The sequence below is a fragment of the Esox lucius genome, chromosome 10, assembly GCF_011004845.1.
Source record: "Esox lucius isolate fEsoLuc1 chromosome 10, fEsoLuc1.pri, whole genome shotgun sequence".
NCBI classification, from domain to species: Eukaryota; Metazoa; Chordata; class Actinopteri; order Esociformes; family Esocidae; genus Esox; species Esox lucius.
Genome location: NC_047578.1, coordinates 4,837,143 through 4,861,718, shown reverse-complemented (window position 1 = coordinate 4,861,718; position 24,576 = coordinate 4,837,143). Strand labels below are relative to the sequence as shown.

At 45.8% G+C, this 24,576-nt stretch overlaps 1 protein-coding gene across 15 annotated transcripts in view; it reads left to right on the top strand.

Annotated features, from left to right (window-relative positions):
* LOC105030281 (cytoplasmic dynein 1 intermediate chain 1) overlaps positions 1 to 24,576 on the top strand; it is a 63,810-nt gene that overhangs the window by 36,990 nt on the left and 2,244 nt on the right. For all 15 annotated transcript variants that reach the window (XM_013131223.3, XM_013131220.3, XM_013131221.3 and 12 more), the window contains 6 exons: positions 9,154 to 9,300; positions 12,055 to 12,168; positions 12,340 to 12,473; positions 12,908 to 13,052; positions 18,372 to 18,512; positions 21,576 to 21,701. In XM_013131223.3, coding sequence (XP_012986677.1) covers positions 9,154 to 9,300; positions 12,055 to 12,168; positions 12,340 to 12,473; positions 12,908 to 13,052; positions 18,372 to 18,512; positions 21,576 to 21,701 — 807 coding nt within the window. The remainder of the gene's footprint in view (positions 1 to 9,153; positions 9,301 to 12,054; positions 12,169 to 12,339; positions 12,474 to 12,907; positions 13,053 to 18,371; positions 18,513 to 21,575; positions 21,702 to 24,576) is intronic.

The following is a 24,576-nucleotide window of genomic DNA, read 5'->3' as shown; positions in this document are numbered from 1 at the left end:
ATGAGGTCAACTTTTCACAACCAAATAGTTGGTACCTCACCCTGAAAGTATGATATGGACCAATGGCAACTGTAATCCAAGGTTTGCTCGATACAAACTGCCAAACACGCACGGATTAAATGGGCAAATGTCAAACCAAATGATTGAGTTGATTTCAGATGATTCGGGATTCGTATGTACAAACGTTTTCTGAATGGTCCTTTTAATTCCACCCTGTAGGTAAATAGTGGCTTTAGAACTTTTTCCAAATTTGTCTTGTCACGGCCTCAAAGTTTCAAACATTTCAGTTAGTGTTAATTAGTATTCATTTTACTTATCTGCACACCATATTTTGTAGCCACGTAGCAAAAAAAAGAAAACAAAAGTTTAGTTTTTTGGGGGGGCCTATACAGTATGCAAACATTTTCATTTTGCCAAACCTAACATTCTGTATCACCCAAAGAACACCATGCTTACTGTGAAGGTTGATGGTGGAAGCGTCATGCTATGGGAAGATTTCTCATCAGGAACTAGAACACGTCCCTTTGGGATATAAGGAAAAATGGAACAACATAACAAAACGCCCTTGAGGAGAATCTGCTTCCCTCTGCAAGTAAGCTGAAACTGGGCCAGACGTTATCATTTCAGTATGACAACAAACTGAAGCGACCAGCAAAAACTACAGTTACAGGAGGCTAAGGAATGAAAAGGTTAATTTCCTTGAGTGGCCCAGTCAGAGCCCCAACCTAAATTCTATTGAAGGTTGCTTGCCATCAACGCTGCCCAAGAAACGTGACACCGTTTTGGTAAGCGGAATGTTCAAATATTGCCAAATTTAGGTGGGTACAGTTGGTAGAGAACTCCCCCAACAGAATCTCAGCTGAAATTACTGCCCAAAGTGCTTCCACCAACTTACCACCAAATTAACTTGTGTATGTTTAATGAATAATTTAATTTAACAAACAAATCCGAGTGCCTATAGGGAGTATGGTGTGTGGATAAGTGGGGAAAATCCCAATTGAAATGAATTAAGCTGAAACGCAATATAACAACAGAAATATAGATTGAAGAACTGTACATACCCTAAAGACACAATGTGCTGTCAACCAAACCATAGATCTCTCGTATTCTCTGACAAACACACACACACACACACACACACAGACACGCGCACACAACACTTCTCTCACGAGAGTGGTCTTTTTGAGTTATGCGGCTGGGTAGATGTGTGGTGAAATGATAGCAGAAGAATGGTTGGGGTGGGGCATTATGGCACCTCCAAGGCTCCCGTGTGTCAGAGAGAGTGAGTGGGGCCCGGGGGGGGGGTTGAGCTGTGCTCTTTCATATGAAGGGGGGAAGGAAAAACAAAGAACCAACGAGAGACAGAAATAAATAAAGAAAGAAAACGAGAAGGAGTCAATCTCCAATCGCTTGGCACGGGCCTCCCTCGCTTTTCTCTCTGGATAGGGATGAAAGGAGTGGTCGAGGAGATATTGTTTTTCGCCCCGGGGTCTATTACAAACAGAGGAGCTCCTTTCTAGTTATCCGGGGATCAGATGGATCTTAATGTGCGAGCATGTTCTGGCGTTTAACCCCCCAAACCACAGGGACGTCTCTTTTTTCCCCCCCTCTCTTCTCTTCTTGAGGTAGACGGCACGCATGTGACCGCTGACGAACACATTCATCCTCTCGCTGCCTCTATGTTCGGTCACAGACTCTCTGCCTCCCCCCGGGCTCTGCTAGGCCTCCCCCCGGGCTCTGCTAGGCCTCCCCCCGGGCTCTGCTAGGCCTGTGTCACTCTGGGCTTGGCAAGGAGCCGCGTTCTTAACGTTCAGTCATTTCTCCAGACCGACCCTCAGTGGCGGTCAAAAGTGCTGTATGTCTCTCTCTCCCCCAGGACCCTTTTACTGTACTTTCACAGCACTAACCCGACCGCTAGGTTGCCTCCGACTACTAGGGAGCCCACTGATAGGGGAGAGGGGGCCCCAAATGAAATTTTGCTCAGGGCCCCCAAAAGGCTAGAGACGGCACTGTGCGGTAGTGGTGCTCCTCCTTTGCTCACAGCCATGTCGGGGGGCCAGTCATCTCCCGGTAACATCACACAACCCTCTCAAGTGGGCCACATCAATGGCACGGCCCCCGAAAAACCTGACCGGCACCCTTCACCACTCCCTCACACCCGCTGACACTGTCAGACCGCATCCCGCTCAGCCAGATTTCTATTCATATCTCCTTTTACACACCATGACTAGCTATGACCTGCTATCTGTGCCAGAGGGTTAGGGAAGTAAGCCTGGCACAGGGTGAGAGTGGGAGGGAGGCAGGGAGGGAGAGAGAGGGGGAGGCGAGGAGAGAGTGACGGGGGAAGAGTGTCGAGAAAAGGCAAGGAAGACAGATAAGGAGAGGAGGAGAGGAGGAGAGGAAAGGAGGAGAGGTATTCGTAAGGTTTTCTGGAGGGGTTCCAAGTCCAAATTATAGTGGTCGATGGAGTTGCGTTTGCTCATAAAGCTTACTGGAGAAATCCTATAACTGCCACTGTGAGCTCTGTGAGAGGAAGGGCAAAGACCCTGTGTCTGAGGTGGTTTTATGATATACTTGTATAATAACACATTCTTTCAGCAGCTAGCCACTTCTATTACGATGCGTTGGTTTTGTTTTCTCGATTGAAGCTGTGGTATTTCTCCTGTAGCAATATGAGTGGCAGGGGTGGCATTTTGCCGGACACATCCGGATCAGAACAATCCTGCTTGGGTGTGGCTGCGACCGTTTCTTCATCAAAAGAAGGCTAAAGGCCAGAAAAACAGCAGTTATCTCAACATATACATCCATAATGGTTCCTACACACATTATATCACGTCGTCGACATTTAAGACAGCCCCTGGAGGGGTTTCTCTTTTCTCTCTCCTCCCTAAAGAAATCGTAGTAAACCTGCTAGCCGGATTCTGTGGGCCCTCGGTTGTATTTCGGCCACCGCTGGACTTAGGACCCTGTCATTGCGGGTCGGGAAACAAAGAGAAACCGTGAGATGGCGGAAGGAAAGAGAGAAAGGTCGAGAGGAGAACAAGGTTGAGTGCAGGGCGGGAGAGGCTGCTTGTATTTACGGAGCCTTCTTTCTATTTGATGAAATGCAGAGATGGTATTACATCGGCTGTGCCAGAGACCGCAGAGTGACAAAACCTGCGGGGTGTCGTAAAATAGACAGGCAGAGGAAGGATGCCAAGGGAAGACGGTTCCCGTTCCATCTGGTACCGATAAGCCCTGCTGAAATCCAGATGACTGTGTGGTGTTGCAGCAAGAGACGGAGAGGAGTATATAATGTCTGGTACTCAGTTGACTCTCCCCCCGTCCCCCTCCTCCTCCCTTCCCAAACTCCAAGGGGGGAGGTAACAAAGAAGGGGGTGTTCGTTCCTCTCCTTCGTAATCCCTCGCTCTGTGCCGTCTCTCATCATGGGTTAGCCTTGTGTATTATTCTGTACAGAACACTTCCCATTAATATAATAGGCCCTGCCACGAGCACTTAACTTTCCCTGAGATGATTCTGAAATGCTGGCTTTGGAAAGGAGAAACCCTGTGCTGTAGCTATGTAGGTACTGGGCCTGTGGCCGGAGCCTCTCCACCACATTTCAGTTGAGATTTGGTGCAGAAAGATTTCCTTCACTGGCGTGTTTTTTTTGTGACGCTGTCAGTCAAGATATCCATTGGGTTCCACAGGTACATAACTTTGCAAGAGACTGCCTTGTGAGACTGCCTTGTGAGGTAAAATATTGATTTTAAGAAGCCCTGCGCGAAAGACTACTTGCTTAAATTAGACTTGACCATGTTCTCAGTTTGTGACATTTCAATGTTACAGTTTAAACTCCAACTCCAAAGACTAGTTGGATTCAAGCCAGCGACAAATACATTCTCCACCTGTGGCAAGCGCAGTGGCCGTTACCATGGCAACCTTCTTGCCCTTGTTTTCGGTTTTTCAGAGAATTTTAAGGACATTTTGCAATATTCCTGGGAATACATTTATTACTTATTATTTAATGCACAGAATATTTATGGGTTTTGTTTTTTATGTGTCAAACCTATTTTGGCTGGTTAAAGTTCAAATAGATGTTTTTAAATCTAGCTACCTGCCACAGTGGCTGGTAGACCAAAATGTTAGTTTGAGACACCATGGTGCTTTTTTATGTTACACACATACAAAGCCCAATGGCCTTGGTGCCCACACAAATTAAGGACACACTAGATTAAGTCGCACCCACGTTTAGTCAAAATACCTGAAACTTTGGCTATAAGTAAAGAATCTGATCCACTTGTCCAAAGGACAAGTGTCCAAAAAAGTTAATGTCAAACCCAGATTTTTACATTTTAACCAGGGCCAACCGAGTTCGGGTATAAAGAAGTGCACCATGTGGGGGATAGGGGGCCATTTGGGACACGCACAGGGCTTCCTGAAATATTTAACCGGTTCCCCATGGGCAGAAGTCATGAATAGTTTATGGTTACAAATTAAACTGATCTCCAGTAGCTAATGATACACGGGTTATGTCCGTGTAATTCACCACAATATGTGTTGGGGCAGTATCTGCAGCCTGTATGAGAAACACGCTTTTTATGTAGCGCCCACTTCATTCCTGGCAGAGGCGGTGAACTGCACCGAAGTGACAAACTGCGCCAGTGTGAGTAGCTCATTCAGTAGGCCTGCCGTAGTGTCGACGTGCGTGTAGCGGTGAAACGGGCTGCGGTTTAAGCTTTAAAGATCTGGATTTCAGAATTGAGCTAAAGGGTTTCTCCACTTCAGACGGCACGGCCTGATAGGGCCAGAAGCCTGCGGAACATATGGATCGAATATCCAGTCTTTTGATATCCTCCCTTTATTAAGCTCAGTGATTTATTACTAATGATAACCTGTCGGAGATACTGCATCACGTCATGTTGAGAGCAGGGGATGGTCCAGACATGTGTCATCTTATATAGAAGAGAATAATTTATTACTTTTAGTAATGAGATAAAATATGACATTATATATTAATCGCAGTTATTCTGGAGACTCTGAGAGATGTTTGAAGACTGGTAGTTTACCTCAGACAAGGCCTGGGAGCCATGAACCAACCTGGTTGCAGTCAGATCCATGTGCACATTTCACAGTGATTATTCAAAGTCCTGAATAATAATTTGCTGTAAACACTGTTTGACTTCGTAAGTCTTTACACAATCAGTAAAGTCTCTGCACAATCAGTTCAGTCTCTGCACAATCAGTTCAGTCTCTGCACAATCAGTTCAGTCTATGCACAATCAGTTCAGTCTTTACACAATCAGTTAAGTCTCTGCACAATCAGTTAAGTCTCTGCACAATCAGTTAAGTCTCTGCACAATCAGTTCAGTCTTTACACAATCAGTTAAGTCTATGCACAATCAGTTAAGTCTTTACACAATCAGTTAAGTCTCTGCACAATCAGTTAAGTCTTTACACAATCAGTTAAGTCTTTACACAATCAGTTAAGTCTCTGCATAATCAGTTAAGTCTTTACACAATCAGTTAAGTCTCTGCACAATCAGTGAAGTCTTTACACAATCAGATAAGTCTCTGCACAATTAGTTAAGTCTCTGCACCATCAGTTACGTCTCTGCACAATCAGTAAAGTCTTTACACAATTAGTTAAGTTTCTGCACAATCAATTAAGTCTTTACACAATCAGTTAAGTCTCTGCACAATCAGTTACGTCTCTGCACAATCAGTTACGTCTCTACACAATCAGTGAAGTCTTTACACAATTAGTTAAGTCTTTACACAATTAGTTAAGTCTCTGCACAATCAGTTAAGTCTCTGCACAATCAGTTAAGTCTTTACACAAACAGTTAAGTCTCTGCACAATCAGTTAAGTCTCTGCACAATCAGTTAAGTCTCTGCACAAACAGTTAAGTCTCTGCACAATCAGTTAAGTCTCTGCACAATCAGTTACCTCTCTGCACAATCAGTTAAGTCTTTACACAATCAGTTAAGTCTCTGCACAATCAGTTAAGTCTCTACTCAATTAGTAAAGTCTCTACACAATCAGTTAAGTCTCTACTCAATTAGTAAAGTCTCTACACAATCAGTTAAGTCTCTACACGATCGGTTAAGCCTTGACACACTCAGTTAAGTCTCCACACAACCACCAAATATCCCTTTCCAGGGATGGATATACAGCATTCAGCACTTTGATGAAGTTTGATGAGGCTGTTGGAGAAATCATGGAGAAAGGAGTAAATCATGGAGAAAGACGAAAGAGTAAATAGACAGTGAAGCATGGAGAAAGGTGGGTGATTTTCCCTTTTCCACCATTAAAGATTTTTACATTGAATTGAACTGAGAGGGAGAGAGAAAGAGGGAGAAGATAGAGGAAGGAGGAGTTAGAGATGGAGATGGAGGTGAGACTGACTGAGGAAGGTAATGAGAAAGAGAGCAAAAGAGAGAGGGAGGTCAGGGAGGGGAAAGAAATGTAGAGGCGCAGGAAGATTCTGTGTAAGAAGAAAGAAGAGGATTGGTGTGCTCTGTGGCTCATATTCCCCTCCTTTGGGATCAAGGTTTTGGGTTACGCTCCTTCATTAGTTCTCTGATTAATGTATTTTTAGGGGAGTGGTGACCCTCTTGTTGTGGTGACCCGACTGGGCCGTGCCAGGCCGGGTGTTCATTATCATTAGTCCCGTAATGAAGCAGCTCTGTCTGAGGAGCATGGAGCGTGGCCCTGATGGAAGGCCCAACCACAGACAGCCACAGGGTCAGAGGTCAGGTCCGGTGCCTCTGATGGTCTGATTGAAATAGCCGACCGCTACATCAGGGAAGGGACAAGATGGACTGAAGGGCCTGGTAGCGTAGCCACGTTAGCACTGCTGAGGACAATATTAAATGCAAAATCTGGAATTCACATAACAACGAAGCTTTGTGTCCTTTATTTAAAAGTCTTAAAATACATGTGGCAGTAGAAAAGTACAGCTTTAAAGAATGCTTAAAGAGAATAGAGTATTTGTCTGTGTGGACAGGATGTGTCTGTACATCCACATGTAGGCTACTTTGATATTTTCTTTTATTCATTTTTTTTTGAGTGAGCCCTGGCCAAGAGCAGTGTAATATAAATTATATATAATATATACAGCTCCAGAAAAAATTAAGAGACCATTGCACCTTTTTCTTTCCTTTCCAAAAAAGTCAAAAGGGAAGGTTTTGAGTGAGGAACAGAAGGGTTAAAATTAACAGACCACTGCAAATTTAAACGCTTCAGTTCCTCACTCCAAATATTCCTTTTCAACTTTTTTGGAAAGGAAAGAAAAAGGTGCAGTGGCCTCTTATTATATGTAAAATATATGTATATAAATAACATACGTTTTATATATAGAATTTATATATAATTCCATAGGACTGCCCACTTAACATTAGAACTCTGTCACCCATTCAAATTGGTGGTAATTCACTCAAATCTAAATATCTAAATATTTTAGGTCAGACCAAGAAACATTGTGGGTTAATGTGTTTAAACCTTAATCCAGATTCCCCTGCGTTTTCCCTGGGTAAATAAACTCTGTGATGGTTTCTGATGGCCAACACAATTTCTTACCCCTTCGAGCTCAGTTTATTTTGAGTGTTTGAAAAACCACTTCACATCTGAGACTGTTCTCTAACCTTTCTGGAAGCCGCGTTTCTTCAGAGGGAGAGGATGGAGAGAACGAAAAACAGGAAGAAAAGAAAGGAGCGTGTTTTCTTTTGCTCTGGTTTGTTTTCCAGTCCTCTATAAAATGAACTTGGGTGCATGACTTGGTGGTTACAGATGGTTTGGTGACGGAGAAATGGAGACAGAGGGAGAGAGAGAATCTCTCTCACTCATAAAACCATGGATCGAAAAAAGGGAAAAGAAAACAATCCCTATTTCACTTTAACCAGATCAAATGGGGTCTCCTCAATGTGTAAACAGACAATGAAAAGTACCACTGGTGGCCCACGTTGGGTTTGGTTCTGATTTAAGTGCAAATTGGGTCAACACAGAACGAGTGGCTAGTGTTTATGCAGTGGTAGCTTGCTGAATATCACAGGTTCGTTTTTTTGTCAGTTCTGTGCAGTACCAGTCAAAAGTTTGGGCACGCCTACTCAGTTAGGTGCACTTTATTTTGACAATTTTCCACATTGTAGAATAATAGTGAAGACATCAAAAGTGATTAACATATCAAAATAAGTTTTATACTGTAGATTCTTCTAAGAATCACTTTGCGTTGATGACAGCTTTGCACACTCTTTGCATTCTCTCAACCAGCTTCTTAATGCTATGGGGGGGTATAGAGAGAGTGACAAGGTAAAGTTGGTATTCAGAAAAACATCATTATATATATACTGTAGTAGTCCATTTTATGTCAAGAACAGCTCAAATAAGCAAAGAGAAATGACAGTCCATCATTACTTTAAGACTTGAAGGTCGGTCATTATTCCATACGTTTTCTTCATAGTTTGATGTCTTCAGTATTATTCCACAATGTGGAAAATAGTAAAAATACCCTCGAATGAGTAGGTGTGTCCAACCTTTTGACTGGCACCGTACATCACTGATTATAGGAGAGGAGACGACCTGGCTCCCCAGCGGCGCCCTGTCTCCTTCCTGCCCAGTCCAAAGTCGTGTTCAGCAAGGGGAACAGTTAGCCACTTGGGCCTCAGTATGGTTAAGCACGCAGAGAGAAGCGTGCTTTGCAATACACACGTCGGTACTGTGGAAGAAGCCATATGTGAGGCTCAGTGAAGAGGAACCAGAACTCAATAAACACTGCGTCAGAGAGACGGGGTTCAAGGCCCCGCTACACTTCGCTGACTCCACGGCGGGTTGGTCTGATGCTGTAATATGAAACGTCTGGGTCCACAATCCTCGGCATTGTCTCTGTCCTCACCCCACGCCACCCCTTCTCAGTAGACCCTGTACAGTCAACTCATCATCTCCCTCCACTGCACTGCTGCTCCAGCCACGCCAGCCCTCTTCTGTCTCCCTACCTCTCTCTGTGTCGATCTGTCTCTCTCACACACGCACGCACAAACACACACACCACACACACAGGCTTTTACTCCATCTCTGTTTTTATCTCTTTCTCTTTATGTCCCTCTTACTCTCCTTCTCCCCGGCCAATCTGTCCCTCATCAGTGTCTCTTTTTTGATGCCCCGCCCCCTGCAGTCTCCGGTTGTGGCGGTGGGCTTCGCCCGGTTCCATCCGAACTTGGTGGTGGGCGGGACCTACTCAGGCCAGATCGTCCTGTGGGACAACCGAAGCCACCGCAGGACCCCAGTGCAGAGGACACCCCTATCAGCTGCAGCTCACACCGTATGTACACACACACACACACACACACCATATGTACACACACACACACACACAATACACACACATACATACATATACACACACACACACATACATACATACATACATACATATACACACACACCGTATGTACACACACACACACATACATACATACATATACACACGTGCATACACGCAAACAAACATACAGACACAAGTTGGGACCCTGCATAAAATGCAAATAAAAACAGAATGCAATGATGTACAATTCATTTATCCCTGTATAAAGAAAATATATCATATGTTGAAACTGAGAAATTTTATTGTTTTTGGAAAAATACATGCCCATTTAGAATTTGATGCCAGGAACCAGTGTCAAACTAAATTGGGACAGGGGCATGTTTACCACTGTGTTGCATCACCACTTTTAACAACACTGTAAGTGTTTGGGAACTGAGGAGACAAGCTGCTGTAGTTTTGAAAGTGGAAAGTTGTCCCATTTTTGCTTGATATAGGATTGCAGCTGCTCAAAAGTTCAGGGTCTCCTCTGCTGTATTTGTCATTTCATAATGCGCCAAATGTTTTCAACAGGGGACAGGTCTGGACTGCAGGCAGGCCATTTTAGCACCTGGACTCTAACTACAGATCTATGCTGTTGTAATACGTGCAGAATGTGGTTTGGCATTGTCCTGCTGAAATAAGCAAGGCCTTCCCTGAAAAAGATGTTGTCTGGATGGTATTGTAGCATATGATGCTCCAAAACTTGTATATATTGTTCAGCATTAATAGTGCCTTCATAGAAGTCCAAGTCACCCATGTCATGTGCACTAATTCACCCCCATACCATCACAGATGCTGACTTTTGAACTTTGCGCTGATAATTAGCCAGATGGTTTCTCTCCTTTTTAGCCCGGAGGGCTATGATTCACGAAAATAATCTGAAAATTCAGATTCGTCAGAACACAGGACAGTTTTCCACTTTACCTCAGTCCATCTTCAATGAGCTCAGGCCCAGATAAGGCGGCGGTGGTTCTGGATCTCGTTTATATCTGGTTTCTTCTTTGCATGGTAGAGTTTTAACTTGCATTTGTGGATGCAGCGACATACTGTGTTCTCAGACTGTGGTTTTCGGAAGTGTTCCTGAGCACATGCAGTGATTTCCACTACAGAATCATGTCTGTTTTTAAGATCACGGCAATCCAATACTGGTTTATGCCCTTGTCCCTTGAGTACAGAGATTACTCCAGATTCTCTGAATCTTTTAATGATTTTGTGTACCATAGATGATGAGATCCCCAAACTCCTTGCAGTTTTACATTGTTGATACATTATTCTTGAATTGTTGCACTATTTGCCCTGCGCAGTCTTTCACAGAGTGGTGAACCCCTCCCCATTCTCACTTCTGATAGACCCATCCACTCTGGAATGATCTTTTAACACCCAATAATGTTACTGACCTGTTGCTTTTTTTGAAACGTGTTGCTGGCATCAAATTCAAAGTGAGCATGTATTTTCCAAGAAACAATAACATTTCTCAGTTTCAACATTTGATATGTTGTCTTGGTAATATTTTCTATTTAATGTATGGTTTAAATGATTTGCACATTATTGCATTCTGTTTTATCTTTACACTTTACACAGCGTCCCCAATGTTTTGGAAACAGAGTTGTTTTTGTCAGAGACCTCCCAGTATGCTGTTATGATCAAGATGCTGAAATGATATGTATTGCAGCTCGGGTGTTGTATTGATATGATATGTATTGCAGCTCTGGTGTTGTATTGATATGATATGTATTGCAGCTCTGGTGTTGTATTGATATGATATGTATTGCAGCTCTGGTGTTGTTTTTTGGTACTGTGATTCAGGCTTCTGCAGAGGGCTGACAGAGTGACATGAAAATGTCATGAAAATGAAAGTCCTGAAAACAAATTGGCACCCTGTGCTTGCAAAGACAGACATATATACTGTATATCAACCTTTACTGAATTGTTTTGTTCCCTTTTACTAATTTGCATGTGCGCACGCACACACACGCGCACACACACATCCCTGGATGCCGTACATGCCCAAAGTTTAAACTCCCGTGCCCCAATAATGTGAGATTATGTCTAGGCCTTCGCCTCACCGACCACTTTCGCCTGCTCTCTGAAAGGAGCCTTTGTGGGCACAAAACAAAAATCAATTTGAGGGGCAATAATGACATAATGGTTTCACACAACCCACTGTATCTCCACAGTGCCGGATGCTGGTGCCAAGTTGGGGGAAAGGGGTTGTTACGCATTGGACTCATCTGTCAATAGAAGCCTTGTGTCATCTTCAGACTGTAGGAGGACATATCTGACATAACAGATTTTGTTACCTGCTAATAACTTGCATGAGATATAGATGTTTATATGTAAAATACATGCATATAATATACTAGCTCATTCACATGTCGAGCTAGTTAAAAACAAGAGTACCTTATCAAGCAGATGCTAATTCTGTAATTGAATTGAAACATAAGTGAGAGACAGAACATCCAGTGTATTTTCTCATGGCCATTCCCTTCCTTTGTCCATACTTCTTTTTTCTGTTCTTTTTTTCGTCTATTCTTCCTTTGTCTATTCTTCCTGTGTTGTTACTTCCTGTGTCTGTACTTCCAGGGTCTGTACTTCCTGTGTTGTTACTTCCTGCATTGGTACTTCCTGTGTCTGTACATCCAGGGTCTGTACTTCCTGTGTTGGTACTTCCTGTGTCTATACTTCCCATATCGGTACTGTCTTTGTCCCTAGCATCCAGTGTACTGTGTGAACGTGGTGGGAACCCAGAATGCCAACAACTTGATCACCGTGTCCACAGACGGCAGAATGTGCTCCTGGAGTCTTGACATGCTCTCTCAGCCACAGGTAAGTGCTGTTTTAGGGTCACTCTCCTCTGACCGCATTAAGGCCGGTGAGTGTTCAGCACAACCAATCTCAACCCCTTGGGATTTGTCTGAGGGCAGTCGTTTGCCGACCACTCCGGTAATGCTCTTGGTTTTGAACACAGACGTTAAACCACTGATCCGTGTGTTCTAGGAGAGCATGGAGCTGGTATACAACAAGTCCAAGCCAGTGGCCGTGACAGGAATGGCCTTCCCCACTGGAGACGTTAACAATTATGTAGTGGGCAGTGAGGAGGGAACCGTGTACACTGCATCTCGACATGGAAGGTACGTTGACACGCACACACACACCACGTTGACACACACACACCACGTTGACACACACACACACCACGTTGACACGCACACACACACCACGTTGACACACACACACACACACACCACGTTGACACACACACACACACCACGTTGACACACACACACACACACCACGTTGACACACACACACCACGTTGACACACACGCACACACATGCCCACTGACAGCAATTTGATTGATGCACAACCACAAATAGCAGGTGAACCCATTCCTGGTTAAAAGACAGATATACCAACAAACACACACACACACACACACCTATTCCTAGAATATGCATACAAGGGCACATGAAGTAGAAGATAAACCCAGAAACACATGGAGAAGACAGATACCTGCATGATACATTACATGTGAATAAGCATGTGGTCTCTGGGGCCCTGCAGCAAGGCCGGGATCTGTGAGATGTTTGAGGGCCACCAGGGGCCTGTGACGGGCCTCAGCTGCCACAACGCTGTGGGTCCCGTAGACTTTTCCCACCTGTTCGTCACCTCGTCGTTCGACTGGACTGTCAAACTGTGGAGCACCAAGGTAGGAAGAGCTTGCCATTCAAACATGCATGTCCATTTATGTGTCTATATGTGTGTGTGTTTAGGTTAAAGGGTTAGAATTAGGCTTCGAGTTTGGGTTTAGGTTTAGGCATTAAGTGTTACGTTTTGGGGTTTGGCTATGGTTAAGGCGTAGGTTACAGGTACGGTTACAGGTACAGTAACTACCCTTCATGACTGACTAGAGGAATCCAACATAATGAAGGTCACTGACCGTGTTCACCAAGTGGAATTAATTACAAATGCTTACTGAGTCAAATAGAAATCAACTCGGTTTTTCATTGCATTAACTGGGCCAAATACAAATCGACAAAAATGTATTCAGACTGGTCTGCCTGTGTGGAGCTCAAAGCGAGATACGTTTCAGGAGCGATGGAGGGGAGAAGGAAAGGAGAGAACGAGGGAAGGAGGTTTTGTGTCCGCGGCAGTGAGCCAGCTGGACAGTGCAAGGCTGTGGCTGGACGGAGCGAAGTATGGACAAAGACAGGCTGTGGGAGGAGTCAGGCTCTTGACTGGGGTTCAAACCACATGGAGGCCAAGGGGGCCAGAGAGGTTACGCAGCGTAGAAATACAGTCAGTAGAACAGGGCTTCCCAATTCAAGTCAATTACAGCATGAAGGGTGGACCGGCATTCTATTTATTGTGTTTCTACTCTGCAGATGTCTGTGGTGCTCCCCTCTCTCCCAAACTGGCCTTTCAGTCTGGAGACAGAGGACCACACCGCAAATCCCACAGAGCCTCAGAGAGGAGGAGGTAGGGAAGGAGCGCACCGCAAATCCCACAGAGCCTCAGAGAGGAGGAGGTAGGGAAGGGGCATTGAGGTACAGATCTTATGGAGGAAGGAAGGAGGAAGAGAGGAAAGAAGAGAGAAATAGCTTGGTTCATGTATGTTGTATGGATATAGGGGCGATGAAGGGGTGATCTGGGTTGTATGGATATAGGGGTGATGGAGGGGTTAAAAGAAAGAAACCAACAGTTTCAGAAAGCGAATGAAAAAAAAGAGAAGGATGTTTTGGCATGGTGGAGATCCCTCTGGCTGAACGGCATCAGGGGTTAGTTGAGGCAGAAGAGAAGAGACAATTGAATAGGGACATTTTACAAATGTTGAAAGTTGTGAGATTCATCACAGGAAAGTCAAGACTGACACACTGTAAATGTACGTTTTCAGATGTGTTCCGTGTCCAGAGGCACCAAGTCTATAACTCATATATATCAATTGTCATGAATATTAAAAGTCTGCCAAAGTGTTTTATTTTCCAGGATTGGGGAATTCCCTACCCTTTGAGGGGTACCACAGGAATGTGTTTTGTCTCCTGTCCCTGTGTGTGTGTGTGTGTGTGTGTGTGTGTGCTCGCGCATGGGGCTGTGGGCACACCTTAGCCAGCCCGCATACCTCAAACACTCTGGAGGTTTACCTTCATCCTGCGAATCCATGTTATCCAGCGACACGTCTCTCCCGACGGAGGCTGAGTCCAGGATGCAGGAGACTAAATGTGTTTTTACACTCAACCCAGCAAATACTGTGGTCATGCAAACATGCAGGTTGTGAGCCGCTAGACTCTGGTGACGACATGGAGGTGCCAAACAGTGAGAGTGCAACAAACTAACCGTCTCTGATTAGGTAACTCTCTCTGACTAGGTAACTCTCTCTGACTAGGTAACTCTCTCTGACTAGGTAACTCTCTTTGAGTAGATAACTCTCTCTGAGTAGATAACTCTCTCTGACTAGGTAACTCTCTCTGACTAGGTAACTCTCTTTGAGTAGATAACTCTCTTTGAGTAAATAACTCTCTTTGAGTAGATAACTCTCTCTGACTAGGTAACTCTCTTTGAGTAGATAACTCTCTTTGAGTAGATAACTCTCTCTGACTAGGTAACTCTCTTTGAGTAGATAACTCTCTCTGAGTAGATAACTCTCTCTGACTAGGTAACTCTCTTTGAGTAGATAACTCTCTCTGACTAGGTAACTCTCTTTGAGTAGATAACTCTCTTTGAGTAGATAACTCTCTCTGACTAGATAACTCTCTCTGACTAGGTAACTCACTCTGACTAGGTAACTCACTCTGACTGGGTAACTCTCTCTGACTAGGTAACTCTCTCTGACTAGGTAACTCTCTCTGACTGGGTAACTCTCTCTGACTAGGTAACTCTCTCTGACTGGGTAACTCTCTCTGACTGGGTAACTCTCTCTGACTGGGTAACTCTCTGACTGGGTAACTCTCTCTGACTAGGTAACTCTCTCTGACTAGGTAACTCTCTCTGACTAGGTAACTCTCTCTGACTAGGTTACGGTCTCTAAATACGTACCTTTCTCTGACCTAAAAAAAAACAAACAACACTGTCTGAGACCTTCAGAGCGTATCAGCTGTGTGCAGTATTAGACCATGTGTAGAACTGTTCTTTTCAGCCATTCTTGGTCACATTTCAGATGAATGATAATAGGGCCTAACGACCAGATAGTGAGTCTCTCAGGTTTGATTGTGTCTGTCCTGAGCTGCCCTGTCCGGGAGAGAAGGAAGCTCCTCATAAGATGTTCAAGTGGCTGTTTGGCCCGGTCTAATCTCATGTCTTTAGCCAGGACACATTGATGAAGTATTTTATAATAACTTCTATGACCCTTTTCTGTCTCCCAGTAGTAATGGGTTTTGTCCCAAATTACACCATTTACCCTATAACACCCTTTACCATAAACAACACCCTTTAACTGAGAACGATAGCCCATTTCCTATTTTATATTACTGATTTGGGGTTTTGCTTCTGCAGCACTTTTGGCGTGTGTTATTTTAGAAAAATAATATTGTTTAGAAAAATACCCTTTTCACCATCAATTCTCATTTCCTCAGAAACTTTGATGTGAAGTTGGCTTTTTAACTCAATAATTCATGTAGGCTTTCCACTTTTTTACCATTACACATTCAGTGTGTGTCAATATGGTCACATAAACATGACATTTTAGTTTAAAACTAAATTGCCTGGGGTGTTCACTGAGAACACGTTATCATTCATGTCAGTGACTCAGGGAAGAGGACGGTACATAGCTACGGAACATCACAGAGACAACAAGTCTTCAGATCTTCGGCTAGATGCCACCTCCTTGCTAAATCTTTTTTGGGCAAATGTTTTTAACAGAAAACAAGAGTTGTGACTAGAGGTCACCAAACAGCTTCGGTACTTGGACTGGAACTATGCTATACTCTGATGAGTCCATTACCTGTGTTTTTATTCAGCCTTTTTGCTCAACCTCATCAAATTTGCCAATTATTTTGGGGTCTACTGATTATATAGGAATGTAAAACAGACCGCAGTTCATTTGCATTGTAGATAGAAAGCCAGTCGAAGCGCTTTTGTTCCTTCTTCTGGCCCACAGAGACAACAACAACATACATATGCGTGAAATAGCGAACGGAAAATATGATTTGAACGGAATATTCTGGTTAGTTCGGCCAAGCTCCGCACCACATGTATATGGCTCTGCTCAGAGCAGCAGTTTCCGATGTCTGGAGAACGTTATTCCGTGGAGCCAGAGCTTCTCTCCAAACACCACGGTGATATTCCAGTCTGGATCTGCCTCCAGCTCCGCTGCTCCTCAGGGAGGCAGATGGAGAGAGCTGCTACCTGTTGCTGGGAATTACATGTTGAGATCTTTAAATTTGCACGTGTATTATACAGAGGTGTACAGCATGTCTCAGAGAATATACAACGGGGGGGGGGGGGGGGGGGGGGCGTGGGCGAGAGACACAAGGGAAGGTGGGGGGGCGGGGGGGTGTAAACAGAGAGAGGGATGAGTCACCAAGCACATAGAATGATCGAAAAATGTGACCTTTAACATCATGTGGATGGTTGGCAAACAGTTTCAATTGAGGCTTGAAATTGGTTCTTTATGTTTTTAAATCGGTGTGTTTGTGTGTGAAGATGTTTTACTATCCTGGCGAGGACAGTACAGGAAGATACACGGACAAATCACCGGGGACACTAATCATGAGGAAAGGTCCCTGGACTTGGGTTACGTTTAAGGTGGAAATTACAATTAGGGTTAGGTTTAGGAGTTTAATTTAGGAGTTAGGTTTAGGGAAGATTTGAAATTTGAGTAATATTTGGGGTCCCCACAAGGATAGTCGAACATATAGTGTGTGTGTTTTTCATTCAGTTGTTCTTAGTTTATAGGCAACCATGTACTGCCCTCTGTGGTAGTGTTTTCTGTCTGACAGGTGTGTGTAGTGGGTGGCAGTTAGGTGTGTGTGCATTCCTGTCCCTCCCTCTAGTTCTCACAGACTCTCATAACTGCTGTCGCCTGGCTGGGCTGGGAGAGAGAAAGAGAGAGGAGGAAGAAAGAGGAGGCAGTGATCCGGGGAGGAGAGAGGAGGAAGAAAGAGGAGGCATTAGACTGGGGAGGAGAGGAGGACAGGAGAGAGTATGAAAAGGACATGGCGGAAGAGAGTAGAGAAGAGCACATTCCTCACAGGCTGTTTATGTTTCAGGCTAGCCTACCTGTCACCACCCATCTTATCCTACCTGTCTCCACCTAGCCTACCTGTCACCACCCATCTTATCCTACCTGTCTCCACCTAGCCTACCTGTCTCCACCCATCTTATCCTACCTGTCTCCACCTAGCCTACCTGTCTCCACCCATCTTATCCTACCTGTCTCCACCTAGCCTACCTGTCTCCACCCATCTTATCCTACCTGTCTCCACCTAGCCTACCTGTCTCCACCCATTTTATCCTACCCGTCTCCACCCATCCTACCTGTCTCCACCTATCCTACCCATCTCCACCCATCTTATCCTACCTGTCTCCACCTGCTCTAACTGATTCCCTCTCATTCTGCTAACGGCCCGTATAGCATTTAACCAACCTCTGGAATTGTGGAAGGAGGTTCTCTCTCTCCCTTTTTTCCCCAATGCATTTCTGTCTCCCTGTCTGTTTCTCTCTTCCCACTCTTCCTCTGTTCTTTCATTCCGCCCCCCTCCCCAGACAGCTGTTCCACTAAGGTTACAGTCCACCTTTGGAGAGGGAGACTTTCATGTCTTCTGTTTTTTATGACACTCTGTGAATGTGCAAAGCTTTTTAATTATGCCCTTCCCAGACAGGCCCCAAGGCTGCAGCAGCGCCAGAATGTCTGCTGCAACCTCCCTCTCTCTCTCTCTCTCTCTCCCTCGTTCTCTCCCTCTTTCCCCCTTGCTGTCTCTATCTCTCTCTCTGTCTGTTGTTTCCCCCCCCCCCCGTCTCTCTTTTAAAACACAAACGTCACCGTCTCCACCTCTCACTCACCCTCCCACGTGTCTCCGTCGTTGTGTTTCAGCACAATAAACCCCTCTACTCCTTTGAGGACAACGCGGACTACATCTATGATGTCATGTGGTCCCCTGTGCACCCGGCTCTGTTTGCAGCCGTGGACGGGATGGGACGCCTGGATCTGTGGAACCTGAACAGTGACACAGAGGTGACTGTCTGTCTGTGTGTCTGTCTGTCAGTGAGAGAGATATGTATCATGCTGTGTCACAGTATTGCTCAGGGGCATGGCTCTGTGTCTCTGCATGTGTGCTTGTTCGTGCTCGTATATCAGAGTGTGTGTGTGTGTGTGTGCGCGTGGTGCGCACACGTGTGTGCGTGTGTGTGTGTGTGGGTGAGAGCATTTCCCAAGGGCCTCTTATGTTGGATGGGAGCTGAACCACACTGCCTAACACCGTCAATCCCAGCCCCAGTCCTTCCCCACAAGTTCCCCCTAAATCAGCCATCAGTGACATCTCCTCAGCCCTCCTCACCCCCCCCAAACGCTCTGTCAACCCTCACCCCCCCCACAGCCATCTCTTCCCCGACCCGCTGAGAGGAACCAGGACACCACACCCAGACCCCTGACACAGCCCAACCCTTCACCAAAGCTACGGCACGAGAACTCAGGCGCTCCATGAAACCACCATCTGACGTTCCTCTGACCTTCCCATCGCCACGCGTCCCAGCCCCATCCAAAACCCCCGGGCCCACCAGCTCACAGATCTCCACAGACCGCACTATTTCGGTCCCATGCAGAGGAGAAAAACACCAGAACCCGTTTTATAGTCTCGTCAGGGGATGTCACTTAAGTCTTCCATCTTAGTCGTCAGTCCGCATTCACATCCGACGTTCTGTTAAGCAACACACTACACAGCCGACAATGAACCTTTCAAGCGTTTTCTCCCACAGCATTTGCGGAGATCGCGTTCAGAGCAAAAGCTGTGCCCGTCAGGAGTCAGTTACATTAAAAAATGTGTCGGCGAACAGCTCTGTAACACGCTGGATAAAAAGGCCCCCAGGTAGGAGGTTTCCATCCAATAATGTCCTGTCACAACAAACCAAAACCAAGGAGGAGTAAACCGAATGCTGTACCTCTGTGGTGGAGACTGGGTCCTTGGTCTATGGTGAGTTATAGAGGGGGGCGTGCTGAGGTCACAGAGGTCCCCGTTTCATGGCTCAGGTGAAAGGAGGGATGAAAGGGGGCGACCACACCCGGTCTTCTCAGCGTTGCCCTAAACACTGTGTCCCTCTTTAATCAGAAGTCTGCTCCAGGAACTGGGTTCTATCCCTCTGTTTTCTTATCTTTCTCTCTCCATCTCAGACTTTTATATAATGTATCTCTCTCTCCCTCTCTTTAACTATATATAATTGCCTATATGTCTCTCTTTCTTTCCATCTCAGACTATATATCTCTCACTGTCTCTTCTCGTTATCTCTATATGTTGACTTTCTTTTGGTTTCTTCCTCTCTCTCTCCTCATCTTCCCCTCTTTCAACCACTCCTCTATCCCATTTTTTACCCTGACCCCTGATACAAACTGTGACCTTTGGGCCAACGAGTTAGCATATTCGGGACAGTACCATTGGTTTTAATGTGTCCGTCAAACACAGCTAGTTAATGAATGTTGAACCCAGGAATTATGAACAGACCTCCTTTCTCCTCCCAGTGTGTAACTGGGAATGACCCGACATCCTTCATCAACAGAAGGATCTCAGTGTGGTCTGGAGGAAGAGTTCATTAACAATGGATTGACTTCTCCAACAATGAACTTTATGAGAAACATTTGGAGGCATTTACACAAACATACGCACACACACACACAATCTCTTCCTCTCTAACACACACAGAGACCCACGTACACACACGTTGAATGCAAGGCACACAATGTATCTAATAGCAACAGTCCCCCATTGTTCGTCACATATTAAAAACACGCAGTCATCATAACGCCATTAGCCTGGTGGTGGAGGGGTGGCCTGGTTCTAATTTCCTCCGTAGAAACACACAGCCAATTTAAGCAGCCAGTCTGGTGGAAGCTTCCAGTCAGCCTAATAGCAGCCAGTCTGTGGTTAGGCGTGCTCTGGAGCGCGGAAGCTGTCGTATTAGCCGACGTGATGCTGAGGCTTCCGTCTCCAACGATGACGTGTGTCAGAAACCGGTCACATCTGTCACGGGCTAAGAGAGCTTCGGTAGGCCTCGATAGCTGTCAGAGCCAGCTGCACACGGGGCCTAGACCCAACTGGGCTTCAGTCGGCCCGGTCTGACTTGACCGGTGTTTCCCAATCCTGGGCCCGGGGACCCCATGGGGTACACCTTTTTGCTTTTGCCCCTAGCGCTCACGCACCTGATTCTAATGTGGCCCTACCGCTTACGTACTTTGTGGACATAATCAACCTATCATGGAAGTTTTTTATTTGAATCAGGAGTGTGAGTGCTCGGGCAGAGAGAAGGTCTGATCCACGGCGAACGAGGATGGGATTGGAACAAAGGATGCGAGAGTGGGGCCGGGCATAAACCAGGCCTCTGATAGCCAATGCTGAATCTGATCTCAGGTCGGGCCATAACACAGGACACGTGTCCCAAAAAACACCCCATTACCTACAGGAAGGGGGGTCTTCCTCTGCCCAGGATAACGTCATCGTTCCATGGCCGCCACCTGACAGGGCTGCGCTGACCATGTCAACCCTGTCCCATGTCGTCCCCTGTCAACCCTGTCCCCTGTCAACCCTGTCCCATGTCAACCCTGTCCCATGTCAACCCTGTCCCATGTCGTCCCCTGTCAACCCTGTCCCATGTCAACCCTGTCCCATGTCAACCCTGTCCCCTGTCAACCCTGTCCCCTGTCAACCCTGTCCCATGTCAACCCTGTCCCATGTCGTCCCATGTCAACCCTGTCCCATGTCGTCCCCTGTCAACCCTGTCCCATGTCAACCCTGTCCCCTGTCAACCCTGTCCCATGTCAACCCTGTCCCCTGTCAACCCTGTCCCATGTCAACCCTGTCCCATGTCGTCCCATGTCAACCCTGTCCCATGTCGTCCCCTGTCAACCCTGTCCCATGTCAACCCTGTCCCCTGTCAACCCTGTCCCATGTCAACCCTGTCCCATGTCGTCCCATGTCAACCCTGTCCCATGTCGTCCCCTGTCAACCCTGTCCCATGTCGTCCCCTGTCAACCCTGTCCCCTGTCAACCCTGTCCCATGTCAACCCTGTCCCATGTCTTCGCCCCAACAGGTCCCCACGGCCAGTGTGACAGTCGAGGGAGCCAGCGCCCTGAACCGTGTGCGCTGGGCGTCGGGGGGCAAGGAGGTTGCCGTGGGAGACTCAGAGGGCCGTCTGTGGATCTACGACGCCGGAGAGGTACAGTATGTCGTCTGACACGTGCGCTTCTTTCTCCCCGGGACCCGTTTGACCTGTAGGCCGGGGCCAGCGTTACAGTGAACTGGAACTCTGTCTCGTTCGATCTGAGGTCAGGGATTCCGTGTTCCTGGGAATGTTAATTACGGTGCTACATGGCAAACTTGTACAAGCTGGGAAGGGACTGTTGGAATTTCTGACTAAACTAAATCTGTGATCTCGGTTATGTCACACAGTAACAGCGCATAACAAAATCAGGACAATATAACCATGTGTTAGGTGGTACAGGATGTACTTCCAAGAAGAGATTGAGGGAGAAAAAAAATAATTAGCATACCAACGAATATCATTCCCCGGCTCAATTGCTCCGAAGTGCTGCCTGGGTACAAGATTACATACAGATGAACTGTTTACATTTGAATCTCCCATGTACACCTCATTTTGTGCTGTAGGGAAAATGACAGTAAAACGACATGAACTCATTACAGCATCGACTTATCTGGTATGTACCGTAGAGAAACTCCGCAACAATGCGGTTATACATTCTCAAGAATCCAACCATTGCAGTGGTCCACCACTGTCGGTGGTTCAAGTCCCGGTCGCGGCGTACAGACGCTTTCTCGTTTACTCGGTTCCCCGTCAGCTCCTGCCGAACCAGCGTCTACTCTTCCTCGGCTCCGCAGCGATACACAAAACCAAATATGACAAGACACTGACACGGTTGTAGACCAGAACTGTGACGTAGTGTTTCTTAATGTAAACTACAGCCATACAACTACAACCAATGTGTAGATTGGATTCTCCCAGAGGGCCAAACAAATTGTCTTAGTGCCTCTCTGGGTGAGCGGGGGGGTGGGGGGGGTCCCTACAGGGGCACTTTGTGTCGTCACACATTACCCGCTCAATGCGGTAGGCAAGCTGCAAGCTCAGTCACGATTGTCTGCAGGGAAATGCGCTCTCCTATAGCGCGTAGGTGCCGGTTGGGCGAGAGAATTCAAAATGGATTGAAACGTATTAAAACTTGGGTTTTTCCCGTTTATTAGAATATCCGTTTATGAGTATCAACTGTGACAGATAGGATTACGAGTATGATGAGATCAGCACACCCCTAGTCTGTACCTTGTGTGTGGGTGTGTCTGTCTTCTGTATTATTTGTGTATGTGCTGTATGTATTTTATACAAGGATATGTTGTATCGGGGCTGTATTGTGTGTGTGTGTGTGTGTGTGTGTGTGCGTGTGCACGTTGAATGTTTGGTGTGTTTTTGGTTTTTGGTGGGTGTGTGTTCTGTGTGGGGGCGTGTTATGCGGGTTGCATTCTAATTTTAGCCCTCTGTAGTGTGGTAATTGAAAAGAGGCTGGTTTCAATGTGCGGTCTCATGTGGGAGACCCAAATAGCACCCTGCTTCCTGCTTCCTGCACTGGGCATTACTTCCAACCAGAGCTCTGCTCAAACCTAGGGCACTCCGTAGCACATAGGACGCCATTCGGGGCACATTTCCTCGCCCCCTCACTCAGGGTTGATGGTAACCGCAGCTCATCAATTAAGACTCCCGTGAATTCTGAAGCGATGCCATGTCCCAAAGGGAGTTGGGGTTCATTCACCAGAAGCAAACCCTGTAGAGTTAAAACTAGAGTGGATTGAGGTGAAGACCTGACAACACCTGGGGGTGAGGGAATGTTTGGAAGTGAGGTGTCTGGAGATGTCCAATCAGAGGCTGCATTCTGAATGGAAACCCATTAGCTGCAGTACATTCAATAAGGCAGCTCAGGAACATAGGGGATTGGGTACCAGACTAGGGATGTTTGTGTTCAGTGCTGTCATGATGGTGTATAACTGAACTATATTTTCAGAGGATAAATATATATAAATGCACACATTATATATACAAATGTGTATATATGATGTAATATAAATATACCTGGAGAATGAGAGATGTCATATGAAATGCATTTGTGAATAGTCTTGTCGCTGGCTGAGGTTGTACAGGTGGATGTTGCTTTACCTCATTCAGTTATGCTAAAAACCTTCATTGGCTTTTTTTTTTTTATTGATTTGAACTCCCATAAAACCTTTTCCCACGACAGAGTATGGACTGTTTCTGCTTAGCCCAATTTGACTAGTCGTTATCCTGCGAAACGACATGTCTAGCATGACAGAGTACGGACACAAGCAGCCATTCGGGTGTTCCTCGGCAGAACCTTTCCGTTACATAAAGCACTACAATCTACAGGGATCCATTCGGCCTCTGGCTAAATGCTTGTCAGTGCCAAACCAGGTAGCGTACGGTTTTGTCCCAAGTGGTACATTACTCCCTATTTAGCTAACGCACTATTCTGGGATCACCTAAAATGTAGTGTACTAATTAGATATGAGTGTGCCATTTAGGAAGCGGCTTTGGACCATTTTGAGACACGGACTGTGGCACTTGGGAAGTGCTTCCGTCACGGCATAGCATTATAACTGGAAGGGAAGCTACGCCTTTTCAAATGCCGGCACGAAACCTTCTCTGGAGATGTTTCCCAACTGTCACTCTACCGGCATGTCCTTTTAATCTGTAAAGAAATGTTGTGTATGAAGTGGGACTAACATCCATCACTAGGCGACCAGAACTGTCAGTCAACCTTGAGCTGCATTAGTTCGGCCTGCTGCCGGGTGCAGACCCCTGGATCAAAAACAAGCTGATGACTCAAGATATTTAGTAAAAAAGAAAATATATCATGCTACTCTACCATAACCAAAAAGAATAAAAACAAATGTAGAGCACATGAATCTGCGACATTTATAGTAGTCATGGAAACGATACTAAACATATCTATGCCAAAATATAATTATCTTGTCTGAAAGGGTACATACGTTTCTGATGCGCCACTTTTTAA